Source organism: Setaria viridis, chromosome 5, assembly GCF_005286985.2.
Source record: "Setaria viridis chromosome 5, Setaria_viridis_v4.0, whole genome shotgun sequence".
NCBI classification, from domain to species: Eukaryota; Viridiplantae; Streptophyta; class Magnoliopsida; order Poales; family Poaceae; genus Setaria; species Setaria viridis.
In genome coordinates, this window is record NC_048267.2 from 30,631,324 (window position 1) to 30,654,989 (window position 23,666).

The window sequence follows — 23,666 nt, forward strand, 5'->3', positions numbered from 1 at the left end:
AAAGAGAGGGCGTTACTTACGTCCATGAAAAAAGATGTATGAGGACGCACTCAGCTCCCTAACACCCATTCTGGCAAGAATTCCTCTGTCTGTGGCTGTTGATAGCATTACAGTGAGATCAACATGAGGAAGTGGAGTCTCAGGACAGATTCCATCAAACACGATAAGCAAAGATCCACTTTTATCATCTCCAGGTTCTTCAATGTCCAATATAGAAAAGCCCTTCAACCTTCGTGTCACAGAGGTACCCAACAGTTCAAGTATCTCTTTCTGCATCAGATCTGATTTTCTTTGGAGTTCTTTAATAGCAACATATAGCTTCTTTGGTTTGGGAACCTGATAAATGACCCCCTTCTATCCCGGGATAAAAGGCTCTCGACCATTTTATCCCGGTTTGGAATAAAAGGTGGGGGTCTTTTATCCCGGTTGGTGTTTCAAACCGGGATAAAATGCCTCTTAGGATCTTTTTTTCACACTAGCCTTTGCAACCGGGATAAAAGGTCCCGGTTGGTGAGCCCCGCACAGTGAAAAGAATAATTCACAACATACAGCATGAAAAAGAAGTTAATAGAAAAAACATTAATATTAAAGTGGAAAAGATGGTCACAACAACTTATGAGGGCATCTCGATTCTCCCATACTCCTAACAGAGAAAGCCTATTACCATGTAAAGCTTTCCTGGTGCATTGGAGATGAAAGCTGGCACCATGGAATAAACCTTATAGGAATGCTATAGTAAATAGAGTTTGTATGACTTTAGTAGCACAACAAGAAAAAGCAATAAAAAATAAATATCATCCATAGAAGCTAAATTGGCAGCGGGTCTTTCGTATGAGATCAAGCACAGCAAATAATCCTCATTATCAATTTTAAATCAACAGGAAAGTCAAAGAGAGGGCGTTACTTACGTCCATGAAAAAAGATGTATGAGGACGCACTCAGCTCCCTAACACCCATTCTGGCAAGAATTCCTCTGTCTGTGGCTGTTGATAGCATTACACTGAGATCAACATGAGGAAGTGGAGTCTCAGGACAGATTCCATCAAACACTATAAGCAAAGATCCACTTTTATCATCTCCAGGTTCCTCAGTGTCCAATAGAGAACCAGCCCTTCAACCTTCGTGTCACAGAGGTACCCAACAGTTCTAGTATCTCTTTCTGCATCAGATCTGATTTTCTTTGGAGTTCCTTAATAGCAACATATAGCTTCTTTGGTTTGAGGACCTGATAAATGACCCCCTTCTATCCCGGGATAAAAGGCTCTCGACCCTTTTATCCCGGTTTATCCCGGTTGGTAACACCAACCGGGATAAAAGGGGGGGTCTTTTATACCGGTTGGTGTTTCAAACCGGGATAAAATGCCTCTGAGGATCTTTTTTTCACACTAGCCTTTGCAACCGGGATAAAAGGTCCCGGTTGGTGAGCCCCCCACAGTGAAAAGAATAATTCACAACATACAGCATGAAAAAGAAGTTAATAGAAAAAACATAAATATTAAAGTGGAAAAGATGGTCACAACAGCTTATGAGGGCATCTCGATTCTCCTATACTCCTAAATATAACAGAGAAAGCCTATTACCAGGTAAAGCTTTCCTTGTGCATTGGAGATGAAAGCTGGCACCATGGAATAAAACCTTATAGGAATGCTATAGTAGATGGAGTTTGTATGACTTTAGTAGCACAACAAGAAAAAGAAATAAAAAATAAATATCATCCATAGAAGCTAAATTGGCAGCGGGTCTTTCGTATGAGATCAAGCACAGCAAATAATCCTCATTATCAATTTAAAATCAACAGGAAAGTCAAAGAGCGGGCGTTACTTACGTCCATGAAAAAAGATGTATGAGGACGCACTCAGCTCCCTAACACCCATTCTGGCAAGAATTCCTCTGTCTGTGGCTGTTGATAGCATTACACTGAGATTAACATGAGGAAGTGGAGTCTCAGGACAGATTCCATCAAACACTATAAGCAAAGATCCACTTTTATCATCTCCAGGTTCCTCAGTGTCCAATAGAGACCAGCCCTTCAACCTTCGTGTCACAGAGGTACCCAACAGTTCTAGTATCTCTTTCTGCATCAGATCTGATTTTCTTTGGAGTTCCTTAATAGCAACATATAGCTTCTTGGGTTTGAGGACCTGATAAATGACCCCCTTCTATCCCGGGATAAAAGGCTCTCGACCCTTTTATCCCGGTTGGTGTTACCAACCGGAATAAAAGGGGGGGTCTTTTATCCCGGTTGGTGTTTCAAACCGGGATAAAATGCTTCTCAGGATCTTTTTTTCACACTAGCCTTTGCAACTGGGATAAAAGGTACCGGTTGGTGAGCCCCCCACAGTGAAAAGAATAATTCACAACATACAGCATGAAAAAGAAGTTAATAGAAAAAACATTAATATTAAAGTGGAAAAGATGGTCACAACAGCTTATGAGGGCATCTCGATTCTCCTATACTCCTAACAGAGAAAGCCTATTACCAGGTAAAGCTTTCCTGGTGCATTGGAGATGAAAGCTGGCACCATGGAATAAAACCTTATAGGAATGCTATAGTAGATGGAGTTTGTATGACTTTAGTAGCACAACAAGAAAAAGCAATAAAAAATAAATATCATCCATAGAAGCTAAATTGGCAGCGGGTCTTTCATATGAGATCAAGCACAGCAAATAATCCTCATTATCAATTTTAAATCAACAGGAAAGTCAAAGAACGGGCGTTACTTATGTCCATGGAAAAAGATGTATGAGGACGCACTCAGCTCCCCAACACCCATTCTGGCAAGAATTCCTCTGTCTGTGGCTGTTGATAGCATTACAGTGAGATCAACATGAGGAAGTGGAGTCTCAGGACAGATTCCATCAAACACTATAAGCAAAGATCCAGTTTTATCATCTCCAGGTTCTTCAATGTCCAATAGAGACCAGCCCTTCAACCTTCGTGTCACAGAGGTACCCAACAGTTCGAGTATCTCTTTCTGCATCAGATCTGATTTTCTTTGGAGTTCCTTAATAGCAACATATAGCTTCTTTGGTTTGAGGACCGGATAAGTGACCCCCTTTTATCCCGGTTGGTATTACAAACTGGGATAAAAGGCTCTCGACCCTTTTATCCCGGTTGGTGTTGTCTTTTATCCCGGTTGGTGTTTCAAATCGGGATAAAATGCCTCTCAGGATTTTTTTTCACACTAGCCTTTGCAACCAGGATAAAAGGTCCCGGTTGGTGAGCCCCCCACCGTGACAGAGCTTTAGTCCCGGTTGGTAAACCTTTTATCCCGGTCCAACTTTAAACCGGGATAAAAGGGAACACATTGAAAGCTAATTCTCTACTTAGTGCCGTGGCTGATGGGAGCTGTGGATGCGGTGTGCTAGTGCTAGCTTTAGCCGTGGTGTTGCTGGTGTCTCGGATTTTGCACGGAGAGGGAGTGGCCGTGTATGGCGCGGGCTTTATAGCGCGCGGCCAGCAGAGGGCGGTCTGGCGGCACGCGGCGCGGCGAGGCCGGGAGCGTGCACCGGCTGCGGCGCTGCGTGCATGGCGCCCCCGCGGCACGGGCTCCCGGCGGGCACAGTCAGCACTCGGCAGCCGCGCGGCGCCCCACTCCACCGGCCGCGCGCCGCTGACGGGTGCCGTGGCCCCGTGGCAGTGGCCGCAACGGCCTCACGCCCCGGTGGCGCCAAGCGTGCGCGCGCGACGTGGAGGTGAGGGCCACACAACCTCGGGCAGTCGGGCGCGCGCAGTGGGGACTGGGGACGAGGGAGGGGAGGGCCACAGCCGGGCGCGAGCGACGCTGATGCAGCAAGAAAGCAGGAAGATGATATCTCAGCGATTTTCTTGGGATTGATTCGATTTCAATCGTGCGTACGGGCGGCAAAGTGGGATTCGGGGACGCGACGATTGTCTGGGCCAAGCAAAAAGCACATGCACCACAGCAGTGGCATGAGTTACAGCAAAGGCAATTGGGTGGAGAAATCCACGATACCTAGATGCAAACGGTCCTTTTCTCCATTGCAAGTTCAGAGTCAGTTTATTTTTTTAATGCGCAAGCCATTTTATAATCTGATATGCCTTTTAGGGTTGGGCTAGGATTTGTTCCGTAAAAGATGTGTTAGGTCTTTCTTATGCCTCAGTCACTTTTCATGAATTTGCAATTTTGCATACTGATCTGAAAATTTTCCGAGGTAAAAGTAGAAAATGTTTCTGATTCACGGTAAAAATAATAAATTTTAAATAGAAAATTATTATGGTTCGTTCTATAGAATATAGCTTACGCAAAACAACACTATAAGAAATCTGTTAATCTATAATGATTTTTTCTCGTGACGTTTTCACTCCCTAACGTATCAAGGATCGACTGCGTCACCTCCTAACGTATCAAGGATCAACTACGTCACCCCCTTAATTATAAAATCGGGTTTTTAATCTCCCTCACTTTTTCAAAACCGTTTAAAAGACCCTAAAGTGGTTTTGCCACTCTAGCACGTTGATGTACTGTGGACTGAGATGCTGATGTGGATCGCTGACATCTGAGTTCCCACTAACTTCCACGGATCACGCGTGTGCTGGTCCTGTGCAAGCCGCGCCTCCAGCCCTACGACTCCCCACACGGTGCCATCCTCCCCACGCGGCTCCCCAGGTTCTCCGGCGACCGCCACCTCTACGACGCGCAGGACGAGTCCATCCAGGTAGAGGCTACGCAGCCTGGCCTCCGATTCGTCGTCCAACGCTTGCCGCAACTCTAGCATTACCAGCTGCGGCCGACGAGGCTGCCGGACTTGGGCAGTATGATGAACCGCGGCAGGACACCCTCCAACATAAGCAGCCCCTCGTCCTTTTGCAGTGCTTCAAGAAGCTTGTCCACGGCCGGGTTCTTCACCTTGGTGTGCCCGGCACAACCATCATGCCAGTGAAAGTCCTTTGAAGCTGGAGTCATAAGACCACAGATATGTTGGTCCATCATCATACAAGAACACGAGATGCTCGCAAAAAGTCCCAGGCACTCGATTTTGAAAATGTGATCGAATCATGATCCTCACATCTCCTGGAATGGAAGTGTGGAATCGAGCAACTCTCCAATGCGCGTAAACGACTAAACACAACACAAACATTATTACAAAAAGGAAACTGAATAAGAAAACACCAACACAGATGTCGAATCAATTGAGTCCAGCTGCCGGCAAGCCGGTCAAAGTGGCATTGCCTAAACCATCCCTTGCCATGAAGAAGGCTTACACAGACAGGATCATTAGAAGGTGGGCAACTTGATCCTGTTCGTGCACTTGCTCTTCATCGGCTGCGTCCAGTCGATGAACTCCTTACCCGCACGATCGAGTGCCCGGCAGGGGCGGAGCTTAGTGTAGTGTAAAGGGGGTCATGGCCACCCCTGGCTATTGGAAATATCCACTATATGAATAGTAAATCAGCTAGTGTTCATTGATTTTCAGAGCAAATTAGCATAGCTGGCCCCCCGGATTTGTTGCTGAAGCTCCGTCACTGGTGCCCGGGAAAGATGAAATGACAAACATTACTAAGTTAGTCAAAACAAAATTCTTAATGCATATGAGAACCTGCCAAGAAAGATGACTCGTGTTTAAACCTTCAAAGGCCCCTACTACATTTTTCATAACAGGGTATATCTCCAAATAAATCATTAACCAAATTTGGAATACGCAAATAAATCATGTTCGTAAATGGAATAAGTAATCAGATATCTGGCTGGCTTCCTCATGCGGATAGTATCTTGTAGAGATGTAACTGACTTGCGTCATAATTAACCAGAAGCTGTTTGGAACAGATTCAAGAATCTTTATAAACTAGCCATCCCCTAATAAAATGTCTGCATAATAACAAAATGAATAAGCCATCATATTCGAGGATGAGCATTGCTGTGAATCCAATATAGGAGAGCATTGTTGTGAATCCAATATAGGATATTAGAAATCATGGTTACTTTCCTCTATAGATGTATCCCTATTTTTTTTAAAAATACTAATAATTCGGGAAAATGGTAGAATGGCATGGAATGATAAATCACTATGCCAAAAAGGTTGATACCAACGAGATGTTCCAAACCATGTAATATTTAAATTTTTTTACTATCCCCTCTCCAGAAAAATTGTGATATGATTGTGTCCATTTGGCAGTGTGTTCCTTCATAGAACTAAGAACATGCCCATTAGATAAATGGGCATCCTACTTATTTATTTACCTTATTTTAGGAATGAATAATATTCAACATATATTCACTTACTCTCATATTTTATAGGGCATGCTAGAATCTGAAAAGGTCAATCTTTATGAACTTTAGCTAATAATTAGTCAATGTTTATACATCTTTAGTGTACAAAAGTTATATCAATAAATTCATATTTTAAATATCTTGTGATATGACATTGATTTTTATTATCAGGTAATATATGTAAGAGAAGTTATATTCAATAATGAAGACATCCCCAAATCCTAGTACGCTCTACAAAAAGAAACGCAGAGTGCATTTGGTGAAGTAGAATAAAAAAAGACCATAGTGGCAACATGAATGCAATGTTATAACTTAAGTTTGTTTATCCTAAGTTTGATCAAGTCTATAGAGTTTTTCGAACTAAACAAGTCTATCGGGTATATTAACTTATGCTACATCAAATAAGTAAACTATAAAAATATATTTCAAAATTTCATAATGGATCTAATATATATGGTGCTCATTTGAACTCATAACAAAAATTATATCGGGCAGTAGTCTGTTTTTTTAATCAGTTCTCCTGTGGAGCACTTTAAGTTTATGTTTAAGTTTTCCCCTTTTCAAAGAGATGGCAATGTGTTCAGAAGCATACATGTTCTTGGGGTGTGGCACGCCTAATTAAGTACAATTCAAAGACAGAAACCATTAAATGATCACGTTTTATGATAAAATAAAAATTACACACATAAATTCGAAAGCACTACCTAAGCAATTGTAACCCCTGATACTTTCATGTCCATGCGTGTAGTACAAATTGACACAGTCTGGACATAGTATCTTCGTAATATGAGGAAAACAAACACTCTAATTAATAGAGATACAATTGAGCGTACCTTTGTCCAGAGAAGAAATTGGTGTGCCCAAGAGGTTGGAGGACGCTCTCAACCCTCTGTTGGCCGCGTAGACACTCCACATACCACGGTCCGTACACGGATGCATGCAATGACCAAACTACAAGGAGCTATGAGAGAGAGGCGACAATTCACTTCCAATAAATAAGAGTATAGGTAGTAAAAAGTAGGTGCCGACGTACAAACACTGAAGAAAAATTAGTTTCAGTTTATTGCATCATGAGATCCGAAGTACAGACCTAACTCGATGTCTTTTACTGCTTGCATAGGCTAGCCTGCATGAACTCTAGCTTAGTCCTGGGACAAAAACCATACTTAACTGCCTCATAAGCTACACGAGAATACATCATAATATAGGAAGCCTAGCTACCTAAAACCGATCGAATTATTAGCAAGCAGCAGCGGCGGCACTCCAATTCCGGTGTGATATCAGTAATAGTGAGCTGAGCCACCACGCGCACCAGATCGCATAACGTACACCAGTTTCATCAGACGGTGTCTCTTTATCAGGCAGCAGGAGCGCAGTCATAGTCGTCATCGTCGTCGTCGTCTGTCTCCGGCATCCTTCCTCGCGTGCTGCGCCACCCATCGCAAGGCGCGGCGTAAACGGCGCCCGAGGAGGACGCAATGCTGCCGCCTTGGACGAGGAAGCTTACCGCCTCCGCCGACACTGGTACCATGGCAGTTTTTAAGTGTGCGTGCAAGCGAGCTGCAAGTTACTACCAAATTAATTGATGCCGCGCGCAGCAAGCTCTTGCTTGCTCGAGGTAGAAGAAGCTGCTACTGTGGCTGATGGGAGCTGTGGATGCGGTGGGTCTGCTAGTGCTTGCTTAGCTGTGGTGTTGCTGGTGTCTGTGATTTTGCACGGAGAGGGAGTGGCCGCGTGTGGCGCGGGCTTTATAGCGCGCGGCCGTCGGACGGCAGTGTGGCGGCACGCGGCGCGCGAGGCCAGGAGCGTGCACCGGCTGCGGCGCTGCGTGCATGGCACCCCCGCGGCACGGGTTCCGGGCGGGCACAGTCAGCACTCGGCAGCCGCGCGGCGCCCCGCTCCCCCGGCCGAGCGCCGCTGACGGGTGGGTGCCGGACCCTATGGCAGTGGCCGCAGCCGCTCGCTCTCCGGTGGCGCCGAGCGTGCGCGCGCGACGTGGAGGTGCGGGAATCGCAGCCCTCGGGCGAGCGCGCGCGCGCGGTGGGGACGGCGCGGGAGGGGAGGGCCACATCCGGCCAGCGACGCTGATGCAGCGGGAAAGCAGGGTAGGGTCGATCCGTGCGCTCGTGGCCCAGCCGCCCCAGCGGGGCCGATCACTTTCCGCGGCATCTAGGCGAGGAAGATGACAATCAGCGATTTTCTTGGGATTTATTTATTTTTTACGCGATCTTGGGATTTATTCGAGTGCGCCGACTGCGCCCGCCCGGCAAAGTGGGATTCGTGGACGCGGCGATTATCTGGGCAAGTAGAAGGCACATGCGCCACACACTACAGCACTGAAGTGGCATATGGGTTAACAAAGGCAATCGGGTGGAGAAATATATTGTACGTAGATCCAAAAGGCTTTGTACACCTCGCTGTTCACCATCTCCCTCTCCTCTCTCAATGCATTCACTGTAGGCATCAAAACGAATAGCTTTGATACATTTGCTAAAATCAATGTCCAACTTTCTCGGTTGTAAAATTGATTTTTCGATAATCTTTGTCCCGTTAAATTGTTAGTGACACTACGTTACAAAATAGTACTACTTATTACAAATTTGATTAAAACTAGACATGACGATTTACAATTTAAACAGATGGAGTAACTATATGGATGGTTTTGTTTAAGAAGCAAAGGGCAATTAGCAGCTGCCGGCATGGTCATCATCATAAGACTCAAATCCATAGGCCAAGATCCAAATTCTGAAGATTCATGCGAGAAGATGTCAACAGCTAGCTTTAGGTTAGCTGGCAGTAACGCCATTCAGCTTCCTTTTTTTTTCTTTTTTGATGAGGTGCGTAACGCCATTCAGCTGCACCAACTCGTTTAAGCGATCGGAGTTGGCGACATTATGCACCAGCTCTTACACTTACCAACATTATTGCTCAACAATTTTTTACACGCACCAACTTTTTTTCATTCATCAACATTTTTTATTTAATATTTTTTGACATTCACCAACTTTTTTACATAAAAAATGTTGAGATACTTCGTTAGATGTCTGTGTTTAGACCCGGCAACCTACCGAGGGGATGCCTAAGGTAGTGTTTTGGTTGGTGGGGCTCGTCGAGATCAGGAACTCGAAGGTAAACGCAGACACACGATTTAGACAAGTTCGGGCCGCTAGATTGCGTAATACCCTACGTCATGTGTGTTAGTTGGATTGAATTGCTTGGGAGAGAATCCCTGCCTCGCCTTATATAGTCGGGGGCAGGGTTACAGTTCGGTTGGTTACAAGAATACTTGTATAGTCGAGGGCAGGGTTACACGTCGGTTGGTTACAAGAATACTAGTTGGATACGACTAGAAAGAGACTACCCTATTACAACGAGTACTTTTTCTTAGCCCTCGACCAATTCATGTCTTTCCATGTAGACTACACCATCATGCGCCATGGTCTCCATGTCCGATGCGTCTCATTGTTCAGCCTCACATTTGGAATTGTCAAACATTCCGGTGGGTCCATAAATGTATGTACGACAGCGTTGTGGGTCTATTATTGGGCTACTGCTGGGTTTTATATATCTTTGTATGCATGCATGCATGTATACACGTATGTATGTATATATTTCGATGGATATGATTTCCGGGCATTATGGGCGTGTGATACGGCATATACGAGATACAATGGGCCGAGCCTAATTGAGACAAAGGGGCCTGAAAACGCACTCCTAGGCCCCTTCAGATTTGGGCTAGTCTGGGCTATTTTTATCCCACTCCATGTTGTCATGGGGCTGAACTTCACACAATCACACAGCAGCGAGCAATTCGGCCGTGCTACATACAGCCACCAACAACCATCTCCTCCTCCCTCCCCGTCCCTACGAGGCCCCGTTTACAGCCTACAATCACAAACCCACCGCACGCTCGTCAACGTTTTCGCACGTGTCCGCTCGCGCTTTACTCGATCCTATTGCACCATCACCGCGCGGTAGCTTTGCTTAGCATCCAGCCATCCATCAATAGCCGGGCCAAGTAGGCCACCCGGCGCAGCGGCACTGCACGGCGCCGCACAGCAGTACACGCGCCGGCCCACCCGAACGTACCTAGTTGTCGTCACCCCACCGGTGGCTGCCTCCAGCGCGCCCATGCCCTGACCGCTTGACGCCCATGTGCAGTCTGGTCTGGCTCCCGCGGCGGGGAGCTGCCGAGCTAGCGGCAACCCCCAAGAATGGAAATATGGAATGCGCGATCGCCACGGCCCACGGTTGGTTGCCGCACCCCGGGCCTCGGAGGTACGTGCGATTCGTGGTCGGACGCTGCCTGCCTCCATCCGCCGTGGAACCGACGGGGATACGATACATGATACGCGCCGTAACTCGCGAGCTTGGCGTCTTCTTCTTGGCTGCTCGTGTCGTGCTTGACGGTGTGGTTCTGTTCGCTGGGGGCAGAACACGGGTAGGTATGCTTAGCTAGCGAGGGAGGAGGTTCAGAGAATCAGAGAGGTCGCAAGCTTTCAAGACTTCGTCCCGTGGGGATTCTGATCCTCTGAGATTGCAGAGTCGTCGCGTAGAGCGGGAGAGCTAACCTGCCCGTGATCTATCGTGACTTCGTCAGCGCGGGAGCTAAGCGTGCGAGTGCGCTACTGTAGCTGTGACTGAAAGTATGGGGTGAGCCCGGAGACGGAGGTTCAGTCGACCGACAGTCGACACACGAGTCCAAATTTTTGCCGAGGCGAAGACTGAAAATGCGCCTCGCGGTGGGCTTAGGCCTTAGGCCCATCACGGTATCCTGAATGCTGGAAACAGAGCCCACCTCTGTTCAGTGCAGCCCATGATCACTGATACAGTCTTTTTTAAAAAAAAATCATCACTGATAAACTGTCGTGTCGACTACTCGACTTAGGTTGTTAACTTGCTGTTTACCGACATAGGACACACAAAGTTCATCTGCTTGCGCCCTTGATCAAATCAAGTTATCAAGTAATAGTAGTAATCCGCAAGAACCAATTCCTCAACACACGAGCGCGCGCGCACAAAATAAGCACAAAAAGTTTTGAAAAACAGAGGGGATGAACAAACCTACATCCTGTTCTTGCTCAGCACTGGGCCCTTGCCTGAAGAGTTGCGGTTGTGATGAGCAGGCAGGCAATACGGCCCCTCAACCTGACCCCCCAATCATCCATCCGTCCATCTGCACGGCACTATGATACGATTGGAATGCTCGACTGTTTGCGGACAAGATTGCAGAAATCTTGGCCAGCTGCCCAGTGGCCACCGTACCTTCTCTATCTATCTCCCTAACGGACATAAAAGACGTCAATAACAGCATAAGTTGTTGGAGTATTTATTTCTTTTTAAAAACATCTACTCTTGTACTGATTCTCCTTGCCTCTTATCATTTGCAGTGAGTTGCAGTTGCATAGAGAAGATTCCTCTTCTGCTCCTGCTGTCTGGCTTGTTGGTATGCAATACTAGGGGCCAAGAGTGGATTCAGAGATAGAGATACCGGTGACAGGAATCCCCTGTTTTTGTGCGTCTCAGTGTCTGAATGATTGAGTCCATTTGATTGCCGTTGGAGCTTTTGCTAGACTGCCGTATTGGCTGCATCCACCAAAACTTTTGAATTAGCATTGCCAGCTTAAATGCTTCTGGCGCGGACCCGCTAAGTTTGAAATATATACTTGCATGATCTGCATACTGGATGTTTCGCTGGATCATTTGACATTTGATGCTGCATCGTATCAGTTGACAGTTTAATTAACATTCAACATTAGTAAAAAAGAACCATCACTTGCAAGAGTCTCTTAACAAATCATTGCAGTTGTTGGTCAAACCCTGATAGCACACAACACAGTAGTGTACTACTGGTCCGGGTTCAAAGCACATGCATATGGCCCATGAGGGGAAAAAATACACCTCTCATTTGCAGGCAAATAAACAACCATCTCCCCTCTTTTCCAGCGTCAAGACCATCATGGGCTTGGAACTAAACAAACACCCCCCGGCGCTTTCCTGGGAAATCTCCCACGGTGCATTCGCATGTGCCGCGGTGGACGATCAAAACCCGATCGGCAAAAAGCTTGTGCCGCTTTGCTCTCCTACGCGAGGATAACGGGGTGTTTGAATGCATGGACTAATTTTTAATTCAGGTCACATCGAATATTTGACACTGATTAGAAGGACTAAATTAGAAGGACTAAATGTGAACTAATTATAAAACTAATTGCATAAACCATAGCTAATTACGAATCTATTAAGTCTAATTAATCCATGATTACTACATATTTATTGTAGCAACATATGTCAAATCATAGACTAATTAGGCTTGATAGATTCGTCTCGCGAATTAGCCTTCATTTATGCAATTGGTTTTATAATTAACCTATATTTAATACTTCTAATTAGTATCTAAATATTCGATGTGACAGGACTAAAATTTTAGTCCTGTGTAACCAAATTATCCCCCGACACCATGGATGGCCACGTGGAAGGTGGTAGCATCCCTATCGTAATAACAAAATCTTACAGCCTGTTCGCTTCAACTTATCAGCCGGCTTATCAGTCACCAAATAAAATGTTTTTCTCTTACAATAAATCAGCCGTTTCAGTTATTCAGCCGGCTTATAAGTTCAGCCGAACAGGCCGTTAACCTACCAAGCGACTCGGTTACGCGTTTCATGCTCTTTGGAGCCGGGCCTTGCACTGTTACACGACAAGGGAATTCGAAGTATGTTTTGGAGATACCCTGGCTGGACGCATTCAGTTGGTGAACCTAAAGCAACTAATAACCTGGGAGTATTAACTATGCCGCCTAGCGCCTATGCGATGAGACGTGATTCGTGGCAAGTCGGAGAGCTTGATTCGATCAGCGCGGACACCTGGAGATTCATGTACGCGACACGGCGCCGTAAGCACATGCGAGATATAGTTTAGCCGCGGCGGTGGTTAAACAGGATGTGCTGCATGTGTGTGTGAGAGAGAGAGACGTGTCTTAGGATCGGGATAAACTTGGAGTGATATTTGTAACGGGCCTTAGCTCTACACACGCTATTTAGCTAGCAACACGTAGCAGTCTAGCTAGCAGATGCCATGAGCCAAGAAACAGCATAACGTTATGATATGATCTACGGGGGATGGGGGCATAAAAACAAAACTATGTGATGATCGATGTCGCGCCACTGTAAGCTTTTAAGCTGCAGATGCCTGGACGACATGTGCCGTAGGCCGTCGCTAGCGGTTGATGTCACTGAGCTGTAGCCGTGTAGTGATTTTTCCAGCGTCTGCAACACCATCTCTCGCTAGCAGTAGTACATACGTGTTCCATCGGATCACGACCGTGCCTGTGATCCGTTCTCTGAACCCATGATTATGCTGGGAAACACAATCAGATGGAAACCCAATTGGCCAGTTGCTGGTGTTTTTTGCTTGTGAAACATGCATCTAGCTAGCTGGGTCAGTGTAGTCATTATTATTCTGTCGATGATAAACTGGTCCATAGGGATGGCTCTTGTATATGGTCCTATAACGTGTTTAAAAAAAAATGAGATGTGGTAAATGGCTCTCATCAGTTGCTAGTACTGCTGCGGTACTGCTAGGGTTTACGGGCCGGGGCTTGCATTCAAAATGATACGTCAACATCATTTTGTACCAATTCATGGTTTTGAATCCGTGTACCCTATTGCATGGTACCAGATTGTGCGGACTCAAAAGGACCCCCCAAAACTTAACTACCTGCCCTAGTCATACATCCACTCGGTCACCGATCGATGAATCCTTTTTGTTGTTTTCTTCCAACACAAATTGCGTTGCCGGACTATAATCCGACCCGATCTATCGGTGATCTCCCTGCAGTGGAGCTGGCCTTAAACGAGCCACTAGCCATAGACGACCAGTAAGATGAAACCAAAAGATCGCTAGTTGCCCACTGATTAATAAACAATTCGATTGCAACTTCACTGTCACTATAAAGATGAAGGATCGGTGATGTGGTCTCCCGGCCCCTCGCTCACGCACCACCAACCGGTTCGATCTAGTGGGCATGACAGGGCGATGATTCAGACGCGATCTTTCTCTAGCTGTCACCCTATCCAATTCGTGTGTATGACACCGAATCCTAGATTAGATAAAAGGGAACTTTTTCTTTGAAACAGATAAAGGGAACTTTAGTTTGGGCGGGCGGGTTTATGCTGTCTGCCCGCCCACACCTAGTGCTCGATCATCTGGCGAAGCACCTAACCCGAGTTTATTAGGCGCCAAATAATTTGACACGACGACCTAAAATGCATCACTCATCGGATGCTGGACGCATAGAAGTAGTACTATAAATGCATAATACAATAGTAGCAATTAATCCAGCTGCATATGAATGGTGCACTAATTGGACATCTGGGCCGAGTTCCTTTGTTTTTCTTTTCCTTCTTGAAATGAATTTGGACCGAGTTCTACGGGATACCGAGGGAGCTGGAGCTACGAGGCTGGCCGCGCTGGTTGTTGAATTGAAACACGCACCAGCAGGTAGCAGCCGTGGTCCGTCCCGAAGCTAACTAGGGTGGTACCTGTACGATACGATCAATGACCTGACATGGTACGAGTTTGAGTAGTTTCATGACAGTACACCTCGGGATCTTTGTGGTGGTACGAAGCACTTAACCAGCTGATGACTAATTTCTCAGTTCGATCGTTTGGATTATGATTATGATTTTTATGAATTGTACGCGCCAGGAGCCCCAAGCTTGATGCGTGTTTACTTCGACTGCAAGAAAACGCATACAATTGCTCTCATTCCCCGGAAACAAAAACAAATTGGGAACAGCCTTTGACTGAACAATGAATGGGAGCGCAGGGCGGCCGGTACTCCCTCCGTTTATCTTTATAAAGTGTTGTCCTGTATTATATTTTGACCGTTCATTTATCATACATTGTATTGTTTATGATTATAAATTTATAATTATTGGAATCTAACTATTTCAAATTTATGTTATAAAAAATAAAAATGATAGTCAAAGAATCTAAAATTTAAATCTAGATATGTGTGTGCGTCTTATGAAGATAAACCGAGGAGGGAGTACGTTTATTCGCGGCAGGCGGCAGCAGAGCACTGAATCGCTCGAGCAATTCTAGTGAGACAAAGAAGCAGGGCGGGGCGTTCAATTCGAGCTGGCAGCTGGCCGCTGGTCCCGGACCGCGCGTAAAGCCGCCACTGTTACTGGCCGGCGCCTGCTGCCGATCGATCGATCCATCCCTGTGGCTCTCCTGCCGGATCCGCCGCCCGGTCGGTGGCAAACAAATACGACGCGCTCGGTCGCTGCTGCCACCGGCCGCCGGCCGCCACGCGCGCGGCAGAGGTGGGCGCCCGGGAGCGGGATGACGGGCCGATCGGATCGGACGGGCGGCGGACGCACGCGGCGCGGCGCAGGGGCGTGGGGCGCGCACCCGCCGGCACCTCAGCAGCAGCTAGCGACCCGACTCTCCCGGGCGCCGGGGCGCGCCGCGCTCGTGGCAATGATTTTATTAATTTCGTACGCGCGCACTCTGCGCGCCCCCACCGCTGTGCCGACGCGCCGTGGCGCTGGTACGGTGCATGCGGCCCAGTAATGCCGTATCGCCGTGTTCGTGCCGCCACACGGGATCGCGCTCCGGGTTCATGATACAGCTGGGCCGTTTGTGATGATGGCCATCATATGTGTCTGATCTCGTTGTCATAGCAGATGGAGGGCGTACGTCCTCCCAAGTTTGAACTGGAACTAACGAGGGTGGGATAATCCAGATCTCAGGCGAGCATTTGACCGGTCGCGCCGTGCGTGCGTGCGTGCGTGCGTGCATATGCACATGCATGTGCGCGGCGCATCAGACGGGTCCTTTTCCTCCGCTCGTCCTTTGTCCGCTGCTGGTACATGCGTTCCGTTTTTGCGCCCATTGATTGCGCTGGGATTAGTACGTCGGTACCACACACAAATCTGTGTTGCGGACTTGTTGTGATTCCAGAGAATATCGTTCCGCTGTGTGCGCACATGAATCTCGCGCGAGAGGCGCACATGGCACCGGACCGCACCTTTTGGCGCCTCTTTGTTCAGAACTTCAGATGATGCGAGCGTCACCTGGTTTAATTTGGTATGGAAATGTGCCGTTTTCTCTTAAACTACTGCTTGGTCTTGACTCTTGAGGCGAGCAAGCTGAACACATATGCTCGTGCTCTCATCTTTTGTTGGTGGCGGACACGGCGGCGACACGGAGCGGCAGGCTAGGGCTAGGTGACTCCTTTTCTCTTCCTTTTTTTTTAACCGTAGGTGAGGATCCCCACGCGGCAGGGAACTCGCACGGCTCCGATCGCACTGTCTGGTCAGGGCATCTTGCTCTTCCGCGGCAGCTTTTTACTTCCTATCCACCATGCGCGCGGGGCCGCGCACGGCGTACTAACCTCTTGCTACGATGCTTGCTGCTGCGGCGCTGCACCGATGATCGATGACAGCCCCGGTCTGGTTCCGGTGGTCCCACCGGTCAGTAGCAGGATAGCAGCATCTCAGTACGCAAGTCAGTTCACGCTTGGGGCGGTGGTAAAAAAGACTGGAGGCGAGTCACTTTTGCCCGTCGTCCCATGTGCAACGCAACGGCCGCGCAGGCGCGGAAAAGGGTCCGTTAGTTTAACCGCGGGTGACACGACACGACACGACTTGGGGGTGCGTGGGACCCGTGCGTCAGCGGCAATCCGCGTCAGGCGTCCCACGCCCTCGGTGCCGCTGCGCCGGTGGGGCCCGCCACCGCCCCTTTTGGCCGTTACCGTTACATCCTTGCCGGCTCCCGAGGAGGCGCCTTTCGGCCGGCGCTGCCCTACTGGTGCACGCGGGGAGAGTTTACAACCTTTCGCTCCCTGACATGTGGGCCCGGTCTGGTGCCCCACATGGAAGACGGCAAGTGCCCCTGTGCCTAGCGGCGCGTGAAAAGCTGCGCCCTCCTTGGGTTTGGGTCCGACCACGATTCGGCCCCGCTGAGGCGCTGACCCACCGGCCGATTACGTTCGTTTTAGCAAGGCACCAATCACGAGATTAACATATGACTGGACGATACTAGATTAGAACTGATAACGCACGTTAATTCCTGCCAAGCCTACCAAGTCAGCTTCAAACACCATAGCACTTGGACGAAAATTAAACCCATTTCTGAATTTACTAGCTCAATTTCATGTTTATGCCAGGCTTTTGTTCCCCAGTGGTACCTAGAGCTTGGATAAGGCAATCATCATGAAAGAAACTATATGTACTTATTGAAGTCCATGGCCGTACATCTCTAAAAGGAATCAATTGATGGTCTAAAACACCAAGCTATATACGTGTTCCGCATATAAAAAGCGAGGTACTTCCTTAAGGATATTGCTTCTGTATCAATCAAATCATTACCTGAACAAGCTGTAACATTGACATTCTTTATCATGGACCAATGCAGCCATGCAAATCAAGAATTTTTTTCCACGTCGCCAACCAGTCCCTAGTTCCCTACTAAACTCAAAAAACATTTAAAAACCACAGAGACGAATTATTGATAATCATGCATTCAGCAGCCGTCGTGGCACAGTGGTTACGCCTGAAAACATTATTCTGGTCTCTGGTGCAAAGTCAGGCCAAGTCTACGCTCCAACCGGGATTAAAGTATAAACTACACTATCAGAGGCGTCGAGCTCACCTGTTTTCCAACAAAAAGCGAGGTGAAAACCGGAAAAGAAATAGTAGTAGTAGTAGATACTAGCAGCAGCATTTCTTTAAAGAAAAAAAAAACTAGCAGCAGGAGCCATGCTCCAGGGGAGGGGCCGGGCCCACGCGTGAATCACCCCACGCTGGAAGTGGGGCCTCGGAGGCGCATGTGCCGGGCTGGGGCTACGCTGGAGCGGGGCCCGCGCCGTATCTGCAGGAAAAGGAGCGGGGCGCTTTGCCTGCCGGGGAGTGGGGACTGGGACAGGCGGGCAGGTGGTGTGGGAGCCGCCCGTGCCGCGGCGGGGGAGCAGCGGACGGCTGCGATGCGATTACCCCGGCCGCGCCGCGAGTCCCGTTCCCGGCCGGGGGGAGCCGACCGTTTGGGGCCGGTTGGTGGCTGGGGTGTGCTGTGCCTGTGCTGCTGCCGGGGTAGTATTGGCACTCCGGGTCGCCGTGGGATCGACCCCCTTTTGCCGGCGCAGGTAGATGGATGGCTTTCTTCTTTCTTTCTTGACAGGTTCTGTGGAAAGATAAAAGATTTGCTCCGATCTGCCGAGAGGAATTTCGAAGAATCCTCTGTCGAACGGAGAAAGGGAGCCAAGCTAAAGCGTATTTTTTTTCGTTTATTTCCCAGCGAACATGCGATCTTCTAAAGACTAGCCGAATTTTGTTGGATCCACTCCGTTGTTCATCAAATGGATGCCTTGGTTCAAATGGATTTCTAAAGTGCGAGTGGTTACACTATTTTTCCTGCACCGAGTAATATTTTAGTTCAACTAGATATAATTTTTTAACATAGGAATCATGATCGTGATCGAAGTTTAAATATCGACAATACAGATGGATTCGCTCATATTCAATTACTAAACAATAAATTTTTCAACAATCAGTATGGATCACAAAGTTGAAAATGAACCATCCAAGTAGGCAAGAGTAGTGCGAATTTTCATTTCAAACACAATGGAACTGTAAGAGTTGACTTGAGCTAGCTTGACAAGCTTAGCAAAACTTGATATGTTAAAAATTCAAATTAGCAAAAAATTAGACTCTTGATGCACCAAATGTATCTTACAAGAAAAGAGTAGACACAAAATAACAGAAAGCCCTATGCATGTCTTTTGATCTAGTCATAACTAGAAAACAAAATGAAAAGAAAAGAAACACGACATCTTCTCCCACGTAAGCAACAGCTAGGCGGGCCTCTTGCAACTGAAGAACTCCATCTGTCTCCATGAGCAAAAACCTGCTGCCGCCAGCAGTAGCAACAAGGAAATGAACAAAAAACGAACAGAATGAAAACCCTTGGGATACGGACAACCAAAACAAAAGGGTAGCAACTGGCTCCAAGAATCCTACCGTTCATGCTCACTTCGCCACACTAACAAAAAAAAAAATGACCCAGTCCCAGTCACAGCCAGCATTAGCACAACAATTCACAGGCCCCGCAAGGCTGCAACAAAATAGAATAAAAAAATAAAATTAAAAACAAATCGCAAAGCACTGTTCCATAAGTACCCTCCCCCTTCCCGTTCCGCCTCTCCCCTTCTTCTTCTCGTCTCCCCTCCGCCGCTTCCGTTGTTCGCAGTGCCTCCCCCTTCTCTTGGCCTGCCTCACTGTTCCGCGTCCGCCGCCCCGGAGGCCTGAGCCGCACGGCGGCACACGAAACCCTAAACCCGCCCCACTCGCGCGCGGGGGTTGCCCCCGGCGTATGCGCGGCGGCGGCTCATAGGCCTCGGCCGCCGGCGATCGCCGGGATTTGTGGGGCCAGCGCGGCGGCTGCTACGAGCGGCGGAGACGGCGCCGTTGGGGAACGGTGGGAGATGGCGGCGGCGGGGAAGGGGTGGGCGGAGCGGGTGCGGCGCGGGGTGAGGACTATATGGTTCATGGTGGTCATGGTGGCGTCGCTGCTCGTGGCGTCGGCGCCGGCGCTCGTGGCCGCGGGCGACGTCGCCGTGGCGCTGTGGCTCGAGGTGCGCCTCGGATGCCTCCGCGGCCACGGCCTGCGGGACCAACTGCAGCGGTACCGCTTCCGGAGCTCGCTCGCCGACATACCGCTCGTCTCCATCCTTCGATCTCTCATCATCACTTGTAAGCCCTTGCACTTCCTGCTAGACCCTCGCTGATGCTTCAAAATGGGCAAGTGACAAGAATCTAGGGGAACCTTGTTGCTCGTTTTTGTTGGATTTCCTTCCACCCCCCCCCCCCCCCCCCCCCCCCCCCCCCCCCCCCCCCTCTTCTCCCCTTTTGATATTATTTGCTCTGATGATGTAGAGTCCGTTCGAGTTTTTAGAGTTAAAAATTTGGGGGTGAGGTCTTGGCTTAAGATCCTTCGCATTCCTCTACGAGGATTTGGTGATCTGAAAGCTACAGTCTTGCTTCGTCTGTGCTTGTCTTCTTTTGCTTGGACGGAGCTTTCGGCGAAATCTGCAGTTATTAATCGGAGTATAGCTGTTGCTTGCTCGCTCTTCTTGGGATGTAGTTAAACTAAGTCAGTTCATTAGCTGGACTAACTGGGAAGCTCCGGGAACAGTTTGAAGTACTCGTATACCAAGTTCTGCTCTGTTCTTATTTGAGAGTAGAAGACTAACCATATGTTCTGCTGCCTCTGCAGGTGTATACCTCATGTCTGATACTTCTGGTCTCTCTCATGGTCCTTACCTTGGAACAGCAACTTTCTGTTCCTTGGCATCTCTGCTCATTTTGTTAATTAAGGCCTCCGTTTATAGTCCGGGGCAGGACATTGGGCCTGAGCTCTCGCCGTCATTGCCGGATCACAAGCTCAATCTCAAGAAGCTATGGGGAATGCCAGTGCTTTTTCTGTCTTCCTTGGTGTTTGCTCTTGGCCATGTTATTGTTGCTTACAGAACAAGCTGCAGGGCTCGACGGAAGCTTCTCATTCACCGCATTGACCCTGAATCGGTACGACTGTCATGCACTTGTTCTTATAAATCGCACTTCATGATCAATTGTACAACTAAGCTGAGATACCTATCACCTGCTTTGCACTTTGATGTCTTATTGATGTAAAATTTGATGATTTATGACCTTTACCGTTTTCTGCTCTTTTCAGATTTTAGCGTACAAGAATGCCTTTTCTGGATGCTACAAGGTTCCGCGGTCTCCTACACCATATGGTGCAAAGCTTTTCTCAAGGAGTGAAAGCGAGACAAAGAGGAAAACAATTGTACATGATGACCGCGATTTGCCAATCAGTTTTCTTGCAGACAGTGATAGCATGTTCATTGCTTGCCAGGGGATCACTGTACACTACAAAATTTCCGATCCATCAACCTGCTTATCGTCGCCCCCTGACTCCTTTTCAGAAAGGGATACTCATCATGATGTAATTTCATCGAGCATTTCTCCTAGAAGACAGAGACATGAGAGCCCACCGTCCGCTTCCTCCAATACCCGCCGCCTTCTGAATAGGAGCTTTAGCCATCAATATCATCAAACTTCTCTATATGCGCCACTATTGGTAGAACCAGTGACATCTCCAACTTTGTCAGATGAAATCCCTCTTATGAGTCTTGATGATGGCAGTGCTGACGTATATTTGAATCCTGTGGGCTTTGACCTTGAGGCTGGAGAGCATGGTAAATTTGCTGTAGTTTTAGTGCATGGGTTTGGAGGGGGAGTATTCTCGTGGAGACATGTCTCTAATTTGCTAGCTCGACAAGTGGGCTGCAATGTTTTGGCCTTTGATCGCCCAGGATGGGGATTGACATCTCGACCTCGCAGAAAGGACTGGGAAGACAAGAAATTACCAAATCCATATGAGTTAGAGTCTCAGGTGATCCTTCTCATCTAATCAAAATATTATGTTTCCCTCTTTTTTTCTGAGAGAAGAACCCTTAATGCAAGTCTAGTAACTGCAGCTGGCATTTGATCCTATAGTTCAATTTTATTGTCTGCTTTTTTACTCACCTACTATTAAGATTTAAGAGTAGCAGCTAACTGTTACCTTTCCTGTATCATATTTTACTGTTACAAGTATTACCATCTGAGTGTCTAAAGCTTTCAACCTCAGGATGATATCTATTTTCTTTGAAAATGGTCTAGTACTAACAGCTTGTAAGGGGACATTTCTTTATTAGAAAGATTGCCTACAGATTTAGTTGCGAGGGCTAAACAAAATATCCTAATGTATTTTGAACATTAAAATCATGCTTACAAAGAACATTTTATGTGATCATGTGCAGGTTGATCTTCTTATTTCATTTTGCTCGGAGATGGGTTTGCGCTCTGTGGTTTTAGTTGGTCATGATGATGGGGGCTTGCTTGCCTTGAAAGCTGCAGAAAAGCTGCGCACTTATGGAGATCATATAAAGGTAACTTCCCTTTGAGAAAATTAGCTTGTTCTCGTCTCATTTTGTTTTGGATGGAAGCTAATACATCATGTAAGGTTGGCATTGAACATTACTTTTTTGCTTTTGCAGGTTGAGGTGAAGGGAGTTGTTCTTGTAGGTGTAAGCTTATCAAGAGAAGTGATTCCTGCATTTGCTCGTATACTACTGCATACACCTCTGAGGAAAAAGCACATGGTCCGTCCACTTCTTCGTACTGAAATAACTCAGGTTATCAATCGACGAGCATGGTATGATGCCACAAAGCTAACAACGGAAGTTCTTAACCTGTACAAGGTAAGCATGCCTTTTAAGAGGTCAAACCATTGATGTTCATTCAAAGTTTACTTTTGGGAAGTTTGTTACAGATCTGATACATCTAATCATGTGTTTATTGGACCACCATTATTTGTCCTGTGAAAGAAAAAATTCAAGTCTTCTTACACCTTACTGTTCAAATAACTGTTTAGTATCTATAGCCTTCCTATTCTGTCCATGTGAAACAAGTACTACTTTTAAATGCACATGCTTTGTCATTCTGTGAATATTGGATTGTTTGACTGACTTGGTTTGCTTTTGCATTTAGGCTCCGCTATTTGTTGAGGGCTGGGATGAAGCACTACATGAAGTGGGCCGGCTTTCGTTTTCTACTGTCCTATCATCAAAAAGAGCGGCAGATTTATTAAGATCAGTGGAAGACCTTCCTGTTCTGGTGGTAGCGGGCTCTGAGGATGCTCTTGTTTCTGTGAAGTCGGCACAAGCTATGGCTTCAAAACTTGTAAATTCTGTAAGTAATCCGCTCCCATTTGTTGACTTACCCGTTAGTCGAGCACATGATTTTGCTATGGACTTAATTTATACCTATTTGGTATTCCTAACAATATACTTCGTTCTACTTGGGCAGAGGATAGTAACTGTATCGGGATGTGGACATTTGCCACATGAGGAGTGCCCCAAGGCATTACTCTCGGCGCTTTCTCCTTTTATCTCTAGATTGGTACCATCAGAAGATTCGTTGCAAAGACTCTAGTGTATACTTGTCCCCCCCCCCCCCCCCCCCCCCCCCCCTTCAATTGTTCCCTGTGCTTCTGTCCTCCACACTGAGTAGGCCCCTCTAGTTGGTAACTTGGTATGTGTTTGTGTGAGCCAATGTAGTGCGAAGTAGTAGTGGAGCCTGACCCAAAATCTCAAGGGTTCCTAGAGCTCCCCTGATTTTTTGTCACATGTAATGATTTCAATGGAGCAAGTTGAATCTGTATAGCACATGCTTGCTGTGTTCCGGTCCTCGTCTGGTTCAGTTTGAGATACTGTTATCATCTTGAAATGGCTGAGATAATTGAAGCCTTTTTCGGTGTTGCAAAATTAAACCTGCACTGTCTTCATGGCTCGTATCATGTGCCAGTGCCACTCCCTAATCC

At 47.4% G+C, this 23,666-nt stretch overlaps 1 protein-coding gene across 1 annotated transcript; it reads left to right on the forward strand.

The window, feature by feature from the left end:
• Nucleotides 1–19,445: 19,445 nt before the first annotated feature.
• Nucleotides 19,446–23,534, forward strand: LOC117856364 (uncharacterized). The gene is made up of 7 exons (XM_034738745.2): nt 19,446–19,990; nt 20,514–20,821; nt 20,973–21,695; nt 22,105–22,233; nt 22,342–22,545; nt 22,835–23,035; nt 23,153–23,534. Exons 1-7 carry the CDS (start codon nt 19,723–19,725, stop codon nt 23,276–23,278), a joined length of 1,959 nt encoding a protein of 652 aa, XP_034594636.1. The 5' UTR covers nt 19,446–19,722; the 3' UTR covers nt 23,279–23,534.
• Nucleotides 23,535–23,666: the final 132 nt, after the last annotated feature.

What these genes read in the sequence shown, in the direction of transcription:
- LOC117856364 (XM_034738745.2), top strand. Translation starts at nt 19,723, where the DNA reads ATGGCGGCGGCGGGGAAGGGGTGGGCGGAGCGGGTGCGGCGCGGGGTG. An exon ending in TCGATCTCTCATCATCACTT is followed by an intron (nt 19,991 to 20,513) that starts GTAAGCCCTTGC and finishes CTGCCTCTGCAG; the next exon opens with GTGTATACCTCATGTCTGAT. An exon ending in CTTATGGAGATCATATAAAG is followed by an intron (nt 22,234 to 22,341) that starts GTAACTTCCCTT and finishes TTGCTTTTGCAG; the next exon opens with GTTGAGGTGAAGGGAGTTGT.